Below are 15,928 nucleotides of genomic sequence, written 5' to 3' on the forward strand. Positions count from 1 at the left end.
CTATGTGCAGCCTTTCTGCAGCAGAGATAATCGGAACAGAGTATAAAATCTCAGAACAAAGGTAGAAAGTACTGTCATACAAAATGATGTGTACAGTCAACGCATCATTTGTTTCAAACGAATTCAAAAAATGTTTTCAATTATTTGAATTACTGTCCTCACTTGGGACTCCATTTCAGACATCACATGCTGTGCCATGGACAGGAAGTGAAGTGAAAGGCTACTTCCTCTCCATTATCAACTCTCAACACCACATATCAAAAGGTAAACTTCACTGGGACTCCATTATAGACAGCTCATGCTGTGCCACAGGCACGAAGGGAAGTGAAACACACCTCTAAATAGGCCGGGTTTTTCTATTATCTACTTTCTATCGGATAGAGAGCGCTAGGAGGTTAGTGGGGCGCTTGCTACTCAGAGTGAAGTAAATGATAATTTTGTTAACCTTCCGGAATATTTTTATAGGATGGAAAGCTTGTCAATTCTTCCCCCGCCCGCCCCTGAAGTTAAGTCCTAAGTTTTATTCTGTCCCCAAACTTAAGTCTCAAGTTTGATTAAACCTCCTCAAATTTAAGTCCCAAGTTTGATTCTGCCCCCAAAGTTAAGTCCCAAGTTTTTATGTATCTCCTCAAAGTTAAGTCCCAAGTTTGATTCTGTCCCCAATGTTAAGTCCCAAGTTTTAATGTACCTCCTCAAAGTTAAGTCCCAAGTTTGATTCTGCCCCCAAAAGTTAAGTCCCAAGTTTGATTCTGCCCCCAAAGTTAAGTCCCAAGTTTCTATGTACCTCCTCAAAGTTAAGTCCCAAGTTTGATTCTGTCCCCAATGTTAAGTCCCAAGTTTTAATGTACCTCCTCAAAGTTAAGTCCCAAGTTTGATTCTGCCCCCAAAAGTTAAGTCCCAATTTTTAATGTTCCGCCTCAAAGTTAAGTCCCAAGTTTGATTCTGTCCCCAATGTTAAGTCCCAAGTTTTAATGTACCTCCTCAAAGTTAAGTTTCAAGTTTGATTCTGCCCCCTAAAGTTAAGTCACAAGTTTTAATGTACCTCTTCAAAGTTAAGTCCCAAGTTATAATGTACCTCCTCAAAGTTAAGTCCCAAATTTGATTCTGCCCCCAAAGTTGTCCCAATTTTTAATGTACCTTCTCGAAGTTAAGTCCGAGTTTGATCTGTCCCCCAAAGTTAAGTCCCAAGTTTTAATGTACCTCCTGAATGTTAAGTCCCAAGTTTGATTCTGCCCCCCCCCCCAAGTTAAGTCCCAATTTTTAATGTACCTCCTCAAAGTTAAGTTCCAAGTTTGATTCTGTCCCCAAAGTTAAGTCCCAAGTAATAATGTACCTCCTCAAAGTTAAGTTTCAAGTTTGATTCTGCCCCCCTAAAGTTGTTCCAAGTTTTAATGTACCTCCCGAAAGTTAAGTCCCAAGGTTGATTCTGTCCCTAAAGTTATGTCCCAAGTAATAATGTACCTCCTCAAAGTTAAGTCCCAAATTTGATTCTGTCCCCCAAAGTTGTCCCAATTTTTAATGTACCTTCTCGAAGTTAAGTCCGAGTTTGATCTGTCCCCCAAAGTTAAGTCCCAAGTTTTAATGTACCTCCTCAAAGTTAAGTCCCAAGATTGATTCTGCCTGCCCCCCCCAAGTTAAGTCCCAATTTTTAATGTACCTCCTCAAAGTTAAGTTCCAAGTTTGATTCTGCCCCCTAAAGTTAAATCCCAAGTTATAATGTACTTCCTCAAAGTTAGGTTCCAAATTTGATTCTGTCCCCTAAAGTTGTCCCAAGTTTTAATGTACCTCCTCAAAGTTAAGTCCCAAGTTATAATGTACCTCCTCAAAGTTAAGTCCCAAATTTGATTCTGCCCCCAAAGTTGTCCCAATATTTAATGTACCTTCTCGAAGTTAAGTCCGAGTTTGATCTGTCCCCCAAAGTTAAGTCCCAAGTTTTAATGTACCTCCTGAATGTTAAGTCCCAAGTTTGATTCTGCCCCCCCCCCTCCAAGTTAAGTCCCAATTTTTAATGTACCTCCTCAAAGTTAAGTTCCAAGTTTGATTCTGTCCCCAAAGTTAAGTCCCAAGTAATAATGTACCTCCTCAAAGTTAAGTTTCAAGTTTGATTCTGCCCCCCTAAAGTTGTTCCAAGTTTTAATGTACCTCCCGAAAGTTAAGTCCCAAGGTTGATTCTGTCCCTAAAGTTAAGTCCCAAGTAATAATGTACCTCCTCAAAGTTAAGTCCCAAATTTGATTCTGTCCCCCAAAGTTGTCCCAATTTTTAATGTACCTTCTCGAAGTTAAGTCCGAGTTTGATCTGTCCCCCAAAGTTAAGTCCCAAGTTTTAATGTACCTCCTCAAAGTTAAGTCCCAAGATTGATTCTGCCTGCCCCCCCCCCCAAGTTAAGTCCCAATTTTTAATGTACCTCCTCAAAGTTAAGTTCCAAGTTTGATTCTGCCCCCTAAAGTTAAATCCCAAGTTATAATGTACTTCCTCAAAGTTAAGTTCCAAATTTGATTCTGTCCCCTAAAGTTGTCCCAAGTTTTAATGTACCTCCTCAAAGTTAAGTCCCAAGTTTGATTCTGTCCCCAAAGTTAAGTCCTAAGTTATAATGTACCTTCTGAAAGTTAAGTTCCAAGTTTGATTCTGCCCCCTAAAGTTGTCCCAAGTTTTAATGTACCTCCTCAAAGTTAAGTCCCAAGTTTGATTCTGTCCCCAAAGTTAAGTCCCAAGTTATAATGTACCTCCTCAAAGTTAAGTCCCAAGTTTGATTCTGTCCCCAAAGTTAAGTCCCAAGTTATAATGTACCTCCTCAAAGTTAAGTCCCAAGTTTGATTCTGTCCCCAAAGTTAAGTCCCAAGTTATAATGTACCTCCTCAAAGTTAAGCACCAAGTTCGATTTGGCCCCACCTAAGTTAGGACCTGAGCTACGCAGGGGACGGTCGTATATCTTTGCCCATTGGTGTCCAAAAAGCACGTGCTTCTTGAAGCAAACCAGATTGAGCTGTCATTTCAATTCCAGTGCATGCAGCTCTGCAGTTGTCCTAAATCGTGTTCGGAGGCAACGGGGAGTTGGGAAACATATTTCGGGTTTCTTGAAGCCGAGTTTCTGTCCATGTCACGACATGCTCTTTCGGAGCCTTCGAGAGAGAGAGGAGGATGAGTTGTCCAGGAAGGTAACTTCCTTCCCTTTCTTTATTTGTCCACAAGCCTTAGAGGGAAACGGGTGTTGGAGGCCCCCACAGAGAGTGTAAGGACATTGGATTTCGGACCGTAAGAAACCAGAGAGTATTGATTTCTCCCGACCACTGCCCATATGCAGCGGATTCCAATAAAACGCCCATAAAGAAAAGTGGTAAAGAAAAGACGGTATTCATATTTATGGCTTCCGACATCTTTTCTTCTTTTCTTGGTTGATTCGACAAGAAACATTTTGGTATACCGGGACGCACGTAAAGGTTAACGATATCCTCTTTTTCAAGAAGGGATCACGACGTATATACCTGGTTTGTCGACGTCCGCTGTTCCCTGTTCAGTAATATCGGTTTCTGAAAAGGAACGGTCCTTTTTTCCCTTCCATTTCACTTTGAAGAAGGAGTTACGAGATGTATTGGTCGGTCTTTTAAAGAGAGATGTTCTTGCAGACACGGAGAAAAAATCGTATTAATTCACAGAATAAAATACATAGAACATGTTGGCTTGTAGTTAGACACTGTTGTGCGATGGAAAACATATATATTAACAAGATTAATTGAATTTATTAAGAAACTCACAAAACAGCGTAATACTTTACATTATAACGAAACTACGTTCCCCATTCCAGGTTCAGTTTGCACAGACTCTTGCCTGGCAACAGTAGCTTTCTTCTTCTTCTAGGAGGCAGCACTACAGACACAGCATAGGAAAATGGAAGAGTTAAATTGTCCATTGCTATTTTCATTATCTTTTCTATACTTGAGCCGAGTTCCAAGATCCCCATTGCGGCTAGGGCCTCCCCGATCATGTAATGGTACCGTCGTTGCCTTGTAATCAAAGGGTCTCGGTTTCGATAGTGGTTCGGATCCCACTTTTACCGTAGGTCCAGTCCCGATTAGTCTTATGCGCATAAAGTGGACTTAAAACTCAAACCAAACCAAACCCATTGCGGCTGGACTGTTTCAACACGCTGGACTATATTCATGTCTCTGTTCCCTCACCTCCTTCATTGTCGCGATTAGTCTAGAATGGTAGAAGAGCGACGTGAATTAAGCAAAACACCAATAGCGCTTCTTTCAAAAGGCGCCGCTACGTCCCGATTCTGAGGGGATTCACCATGGTGAAGTGAATGCTTCTCTCCTTGCCACCAAACACATTGTTGTCAATCTTTGTTATTAGCATCTCCTTTCTGCCACTTTTCGCTAATCGTGACAATGAGTAATAATACGTCAAGTATATTGGTTTGGTTTACTACACTTTGCCAACTTTCGGCTAGTCGCGAAGATAAGGATGAGTGATGACATGATTAAATTGAAGAACACCAATGAGAAGGCCGGGATTAGAACCCGGACCGCTATCGTCGGAGCACGTTGTGATGGCCACTCCGTGACCAGGCTAGCCTTATTCTATTAACGTAAATGTATGTCAGAGAAAGAGAACAGCTTACGTTCATACAATGTTAGTTATAGAACAGGTCTACGGTCCCTATGCATGAACATATTCACGAAGTTTTCGCAATTCTTCCTCAATATATCCAGCACTATCAGCATGCTCTTCAGTGGTTAGGCCAGAAATCCCGTATTTGCAGCGACATTCCCTTTTTTTAGTCTCTGTCCCGAGTTCTTTGGAATGTAAAAAGTGTCCTTTGTTGTAACAATGACTTATCGTCATAGAATTACTGCAACGATACACGTTCTCCACTATTACTATGAACTATGGCATTGTTGGGTAGAAATTGTTTCACATTTCAATATCAGCAATTTGCTAATTTCAAATTTTCTTAAAATGTTTGAGTATCTTCTCTGTTTATCTATGACTAATGCCCCCTACTTAACGAGTGTTGTTGTATATCAATGGTTATGAACATGTGACAAGAACGTTCTTTCAGTACAAACTTTGAAAGCTACATTGATTAAAAATGTGAACTTTAATCACACATCTGTAAAGTTTTACAAAATGTGTCTTCACCGGATCCCTTCATTTCAAAGCGACGACGTTACCACTACGCCATCTGTGAGGCTATCTTTGCATCTTACATTTCAAGTTATATATATATTTTTAACAGTTCACAGGCAACTATTTCCTTCAAACCAAAGATTTGGAAAAAGTGCTGGATCTACATGTTTCGGATGCCCGGGGGGGGTCATAACCCCGTTTGGCGCAACTTTCCTACTAAAAGGGAATGCAAATACAGGAAAAGATTGTAAAATTTATCCTCTGACTACGAAAATAGCCTTATTAAGTACACAAGAACGCCACATATCCTGTATACTATGTTATGTGCGTTAAAAGGGTTCCCATTCCACTAACCATAACTGCATTTATAAATAGGCGTTGCCTTATATGTAGAGTTCATAGGAGATCTGATCAATAGGCTTGTGGCAGCTTATACGTTTCGGGTAGAAGGGTATCGTTGTCTGTATGTGTTTTTTGAAGGCAATAATCCTTTGCTAATCTTTTGACAACACATTCTAATTCCTCTGCTCTCATGCGTATATAATCTTTTATCTAGGACCAAACGCTGGAATCAATTAGAGCTGACTGACCTATGTTTGAGAATGGCGCAAAGCACAATAAAACGCTCTGTGTGCAAAGAGAGAGAGAGAGAGAGAGAGAGAGAGAGAGAGAGAGAGAGAGAGAGAGAGAGAGAGAGAGAACGCATGTGAAAGAAGGTCTAGTAGAGAAAAGAAGAGAGAAAACACTACGCTCCTGCTTTCCCCGAGCGGTTACCATGACAACCATCTAGTTCTCATCTCCTGCTGCCGTTCGGGTAGGGATAGCGATTCAGGACCGAACCCAAAGCCCGGGTAATTGGGCCGCGATTAAAGGACAACAGGATGGGAAATCTGCAAGGGGGATTAGGCACGCCTCCCCCTTAACCCTCCCCTTCCTCGAAAACACACCCCGCTCTTCTCTGCACCCACCCTTCTTTGCTGAAACCATCTCGACGCCGAAGATGGTTGTTTGAAGGTTATCCCCAGGGAAGCTGATATACAACGGACTCCTTCCACGCCGAAAAACACACTGCCTTCCACTACAAGTTTCCCGCAACCTCGACTCGTAAGTCAAAATTGAAATTCCGGTGTCGGAAGTATTCATTTAAGCTGGAACCAGCGTTCTCTAATCCCGTACAAGAACTGCCTAAGAAATGCAAGGAAACCCATATTTCCGGTAGTCGAAGCCATTTTCAGTCTAGACATCGCTGCGTGTATGTTTGTATAGTGCTCGTCTATACCTTGCCTCAGCAATCTCTGGAGCAACTCCGTGGTGGAGTGGTTAGCACATCACGCTACGACGAGAAGAGTCCCGGGTTCGAATCCCGGCCTGGGCATGGATGTGTGCGAGTGTACATTCATAAATTTCATCATATCATCACTCATTCCCATTTTCGCAAATTAGTCAAAAGTGACACCCAAAGCGAAGTGAAATAAAGCAAATCAATCAATCAATTTATAAAAACCGGGCGTACCTCAAACAGCCAATGAGCCTCATTCCCGAAGTACCAAGGCAAGAAGTGATTGTAACTATTTAATGGATGAACTTTAGGTAAAACTATCAAAGCCGGGAATTGTTTTCAACTCGTTTATTCTGTAATTGTTGACATTCTTACTTACTTATTCTGCATTGCGAAAGATTGTTTAACAAGGGATTTCGCTTTTTTTTAACGAAAATAGTATCTATTGTCGACATATCGAGTAATTATTGTTCGTTCTTTTCTCGCTTCCTGAACACGCAAAATGGCGGGAAAATCTTGACTAGCGTTGTGTTTCAAACGGCAAAGCAGTGTTTCAACCTTCTTAACAGAAAAATTCCCGCATAGCCCCGAAAACCATTCCCGCATAACCCAAAAAAAACATTCACGCATAGCCCCAAAAACCATTCGGGATAGTATGACCATCCACGAATAGCCCCCAAAAACATTCCCGCATAGCCCCAAAAAACATTCACGCATAGCCCCAAAAAACATTCTGGATCGTATAACCATCGACGAATAACCCCAGAAACCATTCACGATAGCACCATCGCGGTAAGGTTAGGTTAGGTTGCTTTAGGTTGGGAAATATAGTGAAAAAACTGTGTGTTTGGAAACACTTACCGGGGATTACGTCATCAGATGCTCGCAACATCCGGTTCAAGTACATGGATGGAAATGCAAGCAACAGCTTTCGTGCATCGAACGGACATTATTATAGAAAAATACATGAATTAGCGGACAAATATATTGAAAAATGCGAGAAAACACTTCTAAGACCTTCCGAAATTACACAGAAACTCAATTCCGTAAATAATTTCTCCTGTAAATTTGAAGAAATCCGATTCCCGGCTTTGATAGTGTTACCTAAACTTTTTACGTGAAATAAGAGCAGTAATAATCTGTACATTTCTGTCTACATATACATAAGAAGAAATTCTACGATATATATATGTTACTCAAATTAGCCGTTTGGTATAGTCTCGGACACTTCTGGATTGTAAGGGCATAATTTACTTTCAATGTAATCGCTACAACGCAGAAGTGTCGTGACTGTATAACACTTCTTATGTGTTTTTCTGTACAAAAATAAACTATCATGTAAGATGTATTTACTACTTCCGTTGCGAGATTCATATACTTTAGTTTGAAATTTAATTCGGAATGCAGTACAACATTAGTTAATGTGCCTCGGTGCTTCACTCTAGCGGGCAAATTGGTAACTTCCCTAGCTTATCTTTTTTTACGTGATTACACCTTATGCTACACGATAATTCACGATAATTACTGCCCACAGAAATCACTTTTATTTAATTTGTAGACACTGAATACACACATTACCTTACCGGATTACATATTTCCAACAAACCGTCTTATAAAAGTTGTGTGTGTATTTGGTGTTTGTAGTTTTCTACAAAATATGAATTGAAAAAATAAAAAACATTGCAATAGCCATATGAGTTTTTGCTTCCAATGTATTTCTGAGATTAACAACGACAGCGCCACTGGCGTACGCAAGGGGCGATGATGGTGATACAGCACCTCCAAACCCTTATCTTCCTTCTGAACTACATTCTGTCTCTGGAATATGTGGAGCAAGGTCGCGCATAACGCTACAGAAGGGCAGAAAGCGAGTGCAAAGCAGCGCGCTCTGCTGCAAACGGCAGGTAGCTGCAGTCGTTTTCTCCTCCATGCATTCACATCCCCTCACGCGTTCATTGGTCGAACTGTCTCGAGTCACTACTTGCGCATAGACTTCGTATTGGTCCGCTTACCTCAGATATACACCAGGACAAAGTGTACACATCTTAATTACAAACTAATTAACTCAAGTTATGTATTCATGAAATTCAAAAACTTTCTTCAAAATTAGATAAAAAATATCGCTAATTATATGACCGAAGTGTCATTACGAGTAAAATTAATGACCTGAAATTAAATACAGGGTGTTTTTCTTTTCAGTCCACATAGGAAACGGAATAACAGCAGTTATGTGCGACCTTGTTTTCACAGCTCAGCAGTAGTAAAACATTGCCACCTGTCGGAAGGAAATTTAAGCATACATGTAGCAAATCCATGCAATTTATTATGATCACCCTATGTACTTTTATGTTTACTTGGCAAGGTCTCTTGCCTTCTTGAAGAAAATAAGTTTGAAGCGTTCTAAAGACGAGAGCGTTCTTTTCTTATTTTACATCTCACTGAAGAAAAAGAAGCTTTGCTTTCCTCAGGAGAAGAACGTTTTCACAATTCTTCTGTCGTGAATAGCTCACAGTGTTCTTGGAGATCTTAATAACGAGGAGGAGGGGGGGGGGGAGAACGTAACAAACTTCTGATAAGAAGACACTCCTGCGTAAGTAAGTAATAAATGGAATAGTGACAGAGAACAACAACACTTCAGCCAGTGAGAACTTCGCTCCAAAAGCAAACAAGAGTCTTCCAGGCCTGTGTCTCTACGGAACTGAAATTGAGAGCTTGTAATGAAATTTCGCGAAGGGGAAGGATATTACGAGAGACGAGAAATTTGCTGACGGTGAACTTCAAAGGCGAGTACTGCATCACCGCTTAATCTGCTCGCAAAATGGATTCCGGTAGTCCCTGGAGGTTGGCTTGAAAAAACCCTTAAGTAATATTCGATTTTTTTACAATGTCGTGGATGTAAATTTGGCTATGGTATCGACATTCGATTAAGATGTTAAATTAACGCTTTAATAACTGTATTTATAAGCGCTCCTTTGAGCGTGTAACACCGCCAAAGCGTAATGTCTGTCGCTAGGTCCTAAGATGAATGGAAGAATCCTCTCTGAGATGGTGATGTGAACAGACAGTGATTACCCCCTAAAATTAAATCAAAACGAAAACAGACCTTTTGAGATTTATAGACTTAATTACACAAATTAAATCTTTCAAACAACGCCATCTTATACTAGTGGCGTATTTAGAATCTAATTTCAACGGTATTGATATACAAAATTAGATTTATTAAAATTTAAAGATGACAACAGTGTATATGTGGACACCCTGTATATTAATTTATTTTTCTGACACACCTCTTACCATCCTGTTTCTTACTAGCCTTCATTAAATCAGAATACCAAGTACAGATTGGCCTGCCACAAAAATCACGGAAGATATCTATGAAGACCTTGTATATGATTTGTTTCTGAAAACATTCATAATTTGTCACTTGAATGGCAACGAGACACACCTCCTACCGTCCTGTTTCGGACGACCCTTAATTAAATCAGAATGTCGAGTACATGTTGTCCACAAAAATCACGAAATAAATCTGTGGACACACTGTATATGTTTCTTTTTTTTAATATGCTTCACTTGCTACTTGAATGTCAACAAGACACACCTCTTAGCATCCTGTTTCGTACGATCCTTCATTATATGAGAATACCAAGTACAGATTGTCCACAAAATCATGGAACATATTTGTGGACAATCTGTATATGGATTTTTCTGAAAATATGCTTCATTTTCCACTTGAATGTCAACGAGACACACGTCTTACCGACCTGTTTCGTTCGAGCGTTTATTAAATCAGAATTCCAAGTACAGATTGTCCACAAAAGTCACGGAATATATCAGTGGACACCCTGTATATGATATTTTCTGAAAATATGCTTCACTTGCATGGCAACGAGACACACGTCTTACTGTCATGTTTCGTATGAACCTTCTTTAAATCAAAATGAGAAGTGCAGAATGTCCACAAAAATCATCGAACATATCTGAGGACACCCTGCATATGATTTCTAAACATATGCTCTATTTGCCACTTGGATGACAACTGGTTTATTTGAGTCTTTATTAAATCAGTATGTCAAGTACAGGATGCCCACAAAAAACACAGTTGGTGGTCGAATGCTCATGAAAATGGCGTTTTCATAAAAAGTATATCAAACGTTCTAATGAAAGTGAGTCTCGGTATGCGAGATATTCCATTCATACTTACTAAAGGTCTTTTCTACTGTTACGGCTTACGATGCTAATGCTGGCAGGGGAAGTGGGGAGAGGGGAAGCGACCAATCCAGCGCGATAAGAAACGTAGCGGCCAGTAGAACGAGGTTCACGTAGTACTTCTTCCTGCCGCGTCGTGTCTCTCGGCGCCACTGCCGTTGGCCTGCGGTGTATTCCACGCTCTCCACTTCCCTTGGCACAACTAGGACCGGTCGTCGTAAGAGTAGAAGATACCTTTAAGATAATAGTATCAGCATGTGTTCTATATTATTTCAAAACCTATACTCTGTCCCAGCTAACTGTGGAGCAGGCAAACGAAAACAAGTCCCTGCGCAATTAGTGACGCGAGATGGCTTCACCAATGAACAAGTGAGAGGAACGAAATTGCGTGGAGTGGGGGGAAAGCGACTGAAATTACCAGCCTTCCTTCAGCGTCTACTGCTTCGCTCTGGCCAATAGATTTCTCTCGCTCCTCTGACGCTATCCGCTGCCTTGCTCCACAGTTCACTGGGTCAGGGTATATATTTTAGTTATACAGTTTGCAAAGTATATCTGTCACCGATTAGGTTGATGTAAGACTGCTAACGTCTTGAAGAGGTGATCACTAAATAGCAGGGTTGTTAAAGGTCCGGGAATTTTAAATAAATTCAATTCCGGTCCAGGAGAGAAAATCAGCAAGCGTAAATGGGTTCTGGACCGTAAAGATCCTTTTCTTATCTGTAAAGTAATTCAATTCGATCCAGGAACCTTTCTTTGGATCAATTTAAATTCGGTCCAGGAAGCTTTTTTGAATGAAACAATACGCAATACTTGTAATGCCCGCTTATTTTTATAGACATATGCAGACATTTATATAAATATTGCAAAACGAGCACTAACCTGTGTTATAACACGCAAAAGTTCTTCTGTAATTCATCCAAGTTCTGCTCTTATATACACAAATAAATACGCTATAGAAACGACGTTAAGAGCCACAGATAAAAAAGCATTTTAATCATGGTTTTGATCAGTAACGTCCTGCTTAAGTTTATATCCTTGAAAGAGTTTTGTGGCGATGGGAATCGTTTGGAGGTTTCGAATGTGCAACACTGTATCAGGATTACACTGCAGACGAAACCGATAAAATTGAATGGTTTTCGTGAGCTTCCTCGCAATCCGAAATATCCGAACTCGAGTTTTTTGTTCCTTCGCGACTAGATGAAGACAGAGTTGTAAATATAGTGGCGAGCAATGTAAACCAAGAGCGTGTTAATTTCGTACTGTGCGCAAGAGTGTTATTCTTGGTTACTTGCAGTTACTTTTTTGTGTTATTGTAGTGTGTATGTGTGACGTGTCAGTGAGACGATTGGAATGCCAGCCGCAAGATTCACGTTAGAACAAAGATTTTTTTTTATGTATGACACGTACCTACGTGAAAACAAATTCGTGTAGAGACGTGTGTAGGTAATTTGTACAGAAATTCCCATGCGTTTCAACTCCACACAGAGATACGGTTAGATATCTTGTCCTTAAATTACGAGAAACTGTATCGTTAAATTTTAAAACACCTAAGCAAAAACGACGGATTCTAACCGAAGCAAAACTCGATGATATTGGTGCAGCGTTAGAACGTTCTCCAAACAAACCTCTACGCCGTGTTTCACAAGAGGTGGGCGTGTCAAAATCATCGGCACATACAGTCACTAAGCTACTAAAATTAAAACCATACTCTTATAACACAGGTTAGTGCTCGTTTTGCAATAGCTATTTATATAAATGTCTGCATATGTCCATAAAAATAAGCGGGCATTTCAGGCCGCAAATGTCGGCATCTCCGTCAGTGCCGCCCGCCAAGCTTCTCCCGATCTCTCGGCTGCAGATCGAAATGGACGCACGGTATTAAAGCTTTAGATACCCCTGAGAAAGCTATCGTCCTTTCTAAACGTCAAACGAGATTTTATAGCCTCTTACCCTGTTGGTTTTAGAATTTACACTAGGGCTCCGAAGTTGAGAAAAAATCCTTTTTTTTTCCTAGTGTCCGAAGACGAGGCCCAACATAATATATGTTCATTTTGGGTAATTGTAGGCCAGAAAACGGTGGGTTTTATTTGTCCTTTTTTGCCTTTTTCGGAGATTTTTTTCTTATTGGTCCTTTTTTAGCCTTTTTTTAGGTCTTAACGGCTTTTTTTTGCAACTTCACCTTCTTTCGACTACGTTTTTACTGGCCATTCTCAATTCGAATCATCATCAGTTCATCACCTCTTAAACATCCTTTCTGTAGTAAGGAAATTAAAAAAAATAATAATAAATATATTTGAACCATCCCTGAAATGAGAGAAAAACATTTTTGGACGACTGAAGCCGGTACGGTACAAGGTCCTTTAACCGTAACTTGTCTGGAAGATCGCGCTGTAAGGGACAACTTCATCTTGTTTTGAAGCTTTCAGCACGGTGTATACGACCAGACAGCACGTGACTGCAAAGATCTCAAGTCAGATAAGGGCGCGCATATTCATTAAATATGTAATTAAAACTGAAGTTACTAATTAATTTGGGTCATATTTATACGTCCTTTTTTCCGTTTTTTGGTACTTTTTTGACATTTTTAGGTATTTTCATAGGTATTGTTTTTCGCAATTTATAGGTCTTCAACTTCCGGGTCCTAGTGATCACTTAATGTTATAAATCAAGACTACTTTTTAAGACATCCAGAAGAAGAACTGTTAACACGATATATATACTACGAAAGGGGCAAATACCCCCGCCCCACCTTAAATACGCCCATGGTTATATTTCCGTTAAGAAACAAGAAGACACGGAGAATGCAAGACTGCATTTTTCAAGACATCCCCACATGTTCCGTCGCAATGTGTCAGCACGATATTGCAAGATCGGGTCCCCCACACCCTCTCCTTTCTCCATAGGCTTTCTCCCACACCCTCCCTTGATGACAGATGTACGTTCACGTTTAAGCTACACTTGAATGTCATCAGAGAAATTTACGAGCGGGAGACTCAAAATTGCAATAAAATGGCTTGATTTATGCCTTCTCCCTCTAGCCCATGATGTAACGAAGAAAGCTGAAGTCGGCCGGGGGAAAAGCCTTTAGTGCAATTTAAAAGCTTGCAGAAAAGGAGAAAAGAGGAAGCGAGGCAGGAGGTAAAGAATAGAGAAGAAGCTGTAAATCTGTACAAAATTTCCATTCGTATATCTTGCGGCTGTCTGCGCCCCTTCTCGCGAATGGTTAAATGCAATAGAATGCACATTAACTACCTCTTTCCCTCAGCCAGCAAATTTGGAAGAGGTAGATATCGGATTAATCTGCGAAACGCTTTCCGGTAAAAAATAGCTTGTTTCGTTTTTTTCCCGCCCACGATTTAATTCTCATCTTAATCGCCAGATGGCAATAATTCTTCCTTATGCGCGGGCCAATGAGATGGACTGTCGATAGCGAGCGAATCAAAGTACAAGGATCTAGGGAACTTGATTGGTTGTTGAAAGACTCGCTGAGATTTAAGTGTGGTGATAGGACGAGGTGAGGCTTGTACGTTCTCGTGACCAAAGTGCAAAAATTGAGACAGAAAACAGAATCTCACGACCACAGAGGTTTGCGATTTGTGATTAAAAATAAGTTTGTGGATGGACGTGAAGAATACGACCCAAGCGCAGCAGCCCTAACAAGCCTGACGGCAGGCCACATTGAAGCAGTCCGGCAGCTGATTGATCAACATCGACGCATAACTGTGGATGACAGGGAATGCTGATTATTACTGTACGCTTTTGGACAATGTTCAAGTAGGCTACAAGCTCAGAAGACGGAGCATCCCCATCCGTAGTGTCATTCTCCTGCACTACAATGCGAGACCTCATACCACCGATATAACTCGAGAGAATGTTGCGAAAATGCATTGAACTGTGTTTGAACAACCTCCCTACAACCCTGACCTCTCAACCTGTGATTATCATTTGTTTTGACCACCTGAGGAGGCGTTGGGAGGTCAACGTTTCGAGAGCAATGAGGAGGGGGACGCTTCTCCTGAAATTGGCTTCGATGAATCAATTTGGAAATAATTCTTTCTATTAACTTTGTGTAATAATATTAAAATTAAATTACATTTGCCTTGATTTTTTTTTTAAAAAAAATAGTTCTAAACATTCACCGTGCATGCGAAAATAACAGATTGAGGCGACACGATGTACGGCCCAGGTCGAGCGACAACTGTAGCTTGACGTGTCGATTCGTTCGATAGGTTGCAGAAATTACTGAGGGTTTGCTTCGAAGCGACAGATATAGCTTCGGTCTGAAAGATCCCTAAGTAGTTCCTGGAAAAGAAGTACCATTTAACAAAAATATCGTGCGGCGAGGGAAAACCGCAGTGTAGACAAATCATCGCAAAGATTCAATATGGAATATACAAGACTGATATGATGAATTCTTAGGTACTTACCGACCACGTTGAGATGAATGTAGTGACTCATGTGAGGAGTTGTGCTGATCTGGCACTCGTAGATGCCGGAGTCCCTGTGTTGAGGATATTTGATCTGCAGCGTCCAGTCGTCCGAACGGAGCTGGTGAATGGCGCGGAAACGCTGGTCACTTGTGTAGGTGTATGTGCCCACAGTGAGCAGGTGGATGTCGCGATGTCGAACCCAGGACACCTGGAACAGTAGGAGGAAGAGAAGCTGTTACAAGCATAGAAAAAACGCTCCAAAACAGGAAAGAAAAACTGGTCGGAACGAGTTTACAATACCGGACCACTCTTCAATTGCTATGAAATTTCGCCTACTCACTAATTGAGACCTCCTAATTACGAATCTGCGTGTAATAATTGGCGGTCAAGTATGGAAATCGATAAAAAAACGAAATAAACTATGTTTTCTTAACGTAACGTAACCCTACCATAAGAACAGCAGCTCCACGGAACACGCCATTTTCCCCGAATGGGTGTCACTTATCGCACAACACTGTAGCAACATTGTGTTCTGACGTCACGGGAGAGAGCTTTTTCATGTTAGGCAATACAAGGTAACGCGTCTCTTAGCGAAAATATTAATTTTTCTTTGTATTTATGCTAATGGAACCTAACCTAACAGGCCTAACCTAACCACGTAGGCATTCCTCGTTTGACGTCAATATTCAAGTTTGTTGTGCGTAAAGGAAGAGCATTAACGAATTGCGAAAGAAAGATGGTTCCGAATTGCTGTGTATGGACAATGAAACGTGGTAAATCGCAAGGTTATTTTACAAGTTCTACACGTAAATGTACAATTTTAACAAGTGACCGCCAAATATGAACTACAGATACGTCATCAGGACACCGAAATTAGTAAGT

At 40.7% G+C, this 15,928-nt stretch overlaps 1 protein-coding gene across 1 annotated transcript in view; it reads right to left on the reverse strand.

Annotated features, from left to right (window-relative positions):
- Window positions 1–15,928, reverse strand: part of LOC146002897 (neurotrimin-like) — a 437,362-nt gene that overhangs the window by 318,517 nt on the left and 102,917 nt on the right. The window contains exon 2 of the mRNA XM_083140978.1: window positions 15,044–15,254. Within this exon, the coding sequence (XP_082997104.1) occupies window positions 15,044–15,254 (211 nt within the window). The remainder of the gene's footprint in view (window positions 1–15,043; window positions 15,255–15,928) is intronic.

This window comes from Lepisma saccharinum, chromosome 19, assembly GCF_977018435.1.
Source record: "Lepisma saccharinum chromosome 19, izLepSacc3.1, whole genome shotgun sequence".
NCBI classification, from domain to species: Eukaryota; Metazoa; Arthropoda; class Insecta; order Zygentoma; family Lepismatidae; genus Lepisma; species Lepisma saccharinum.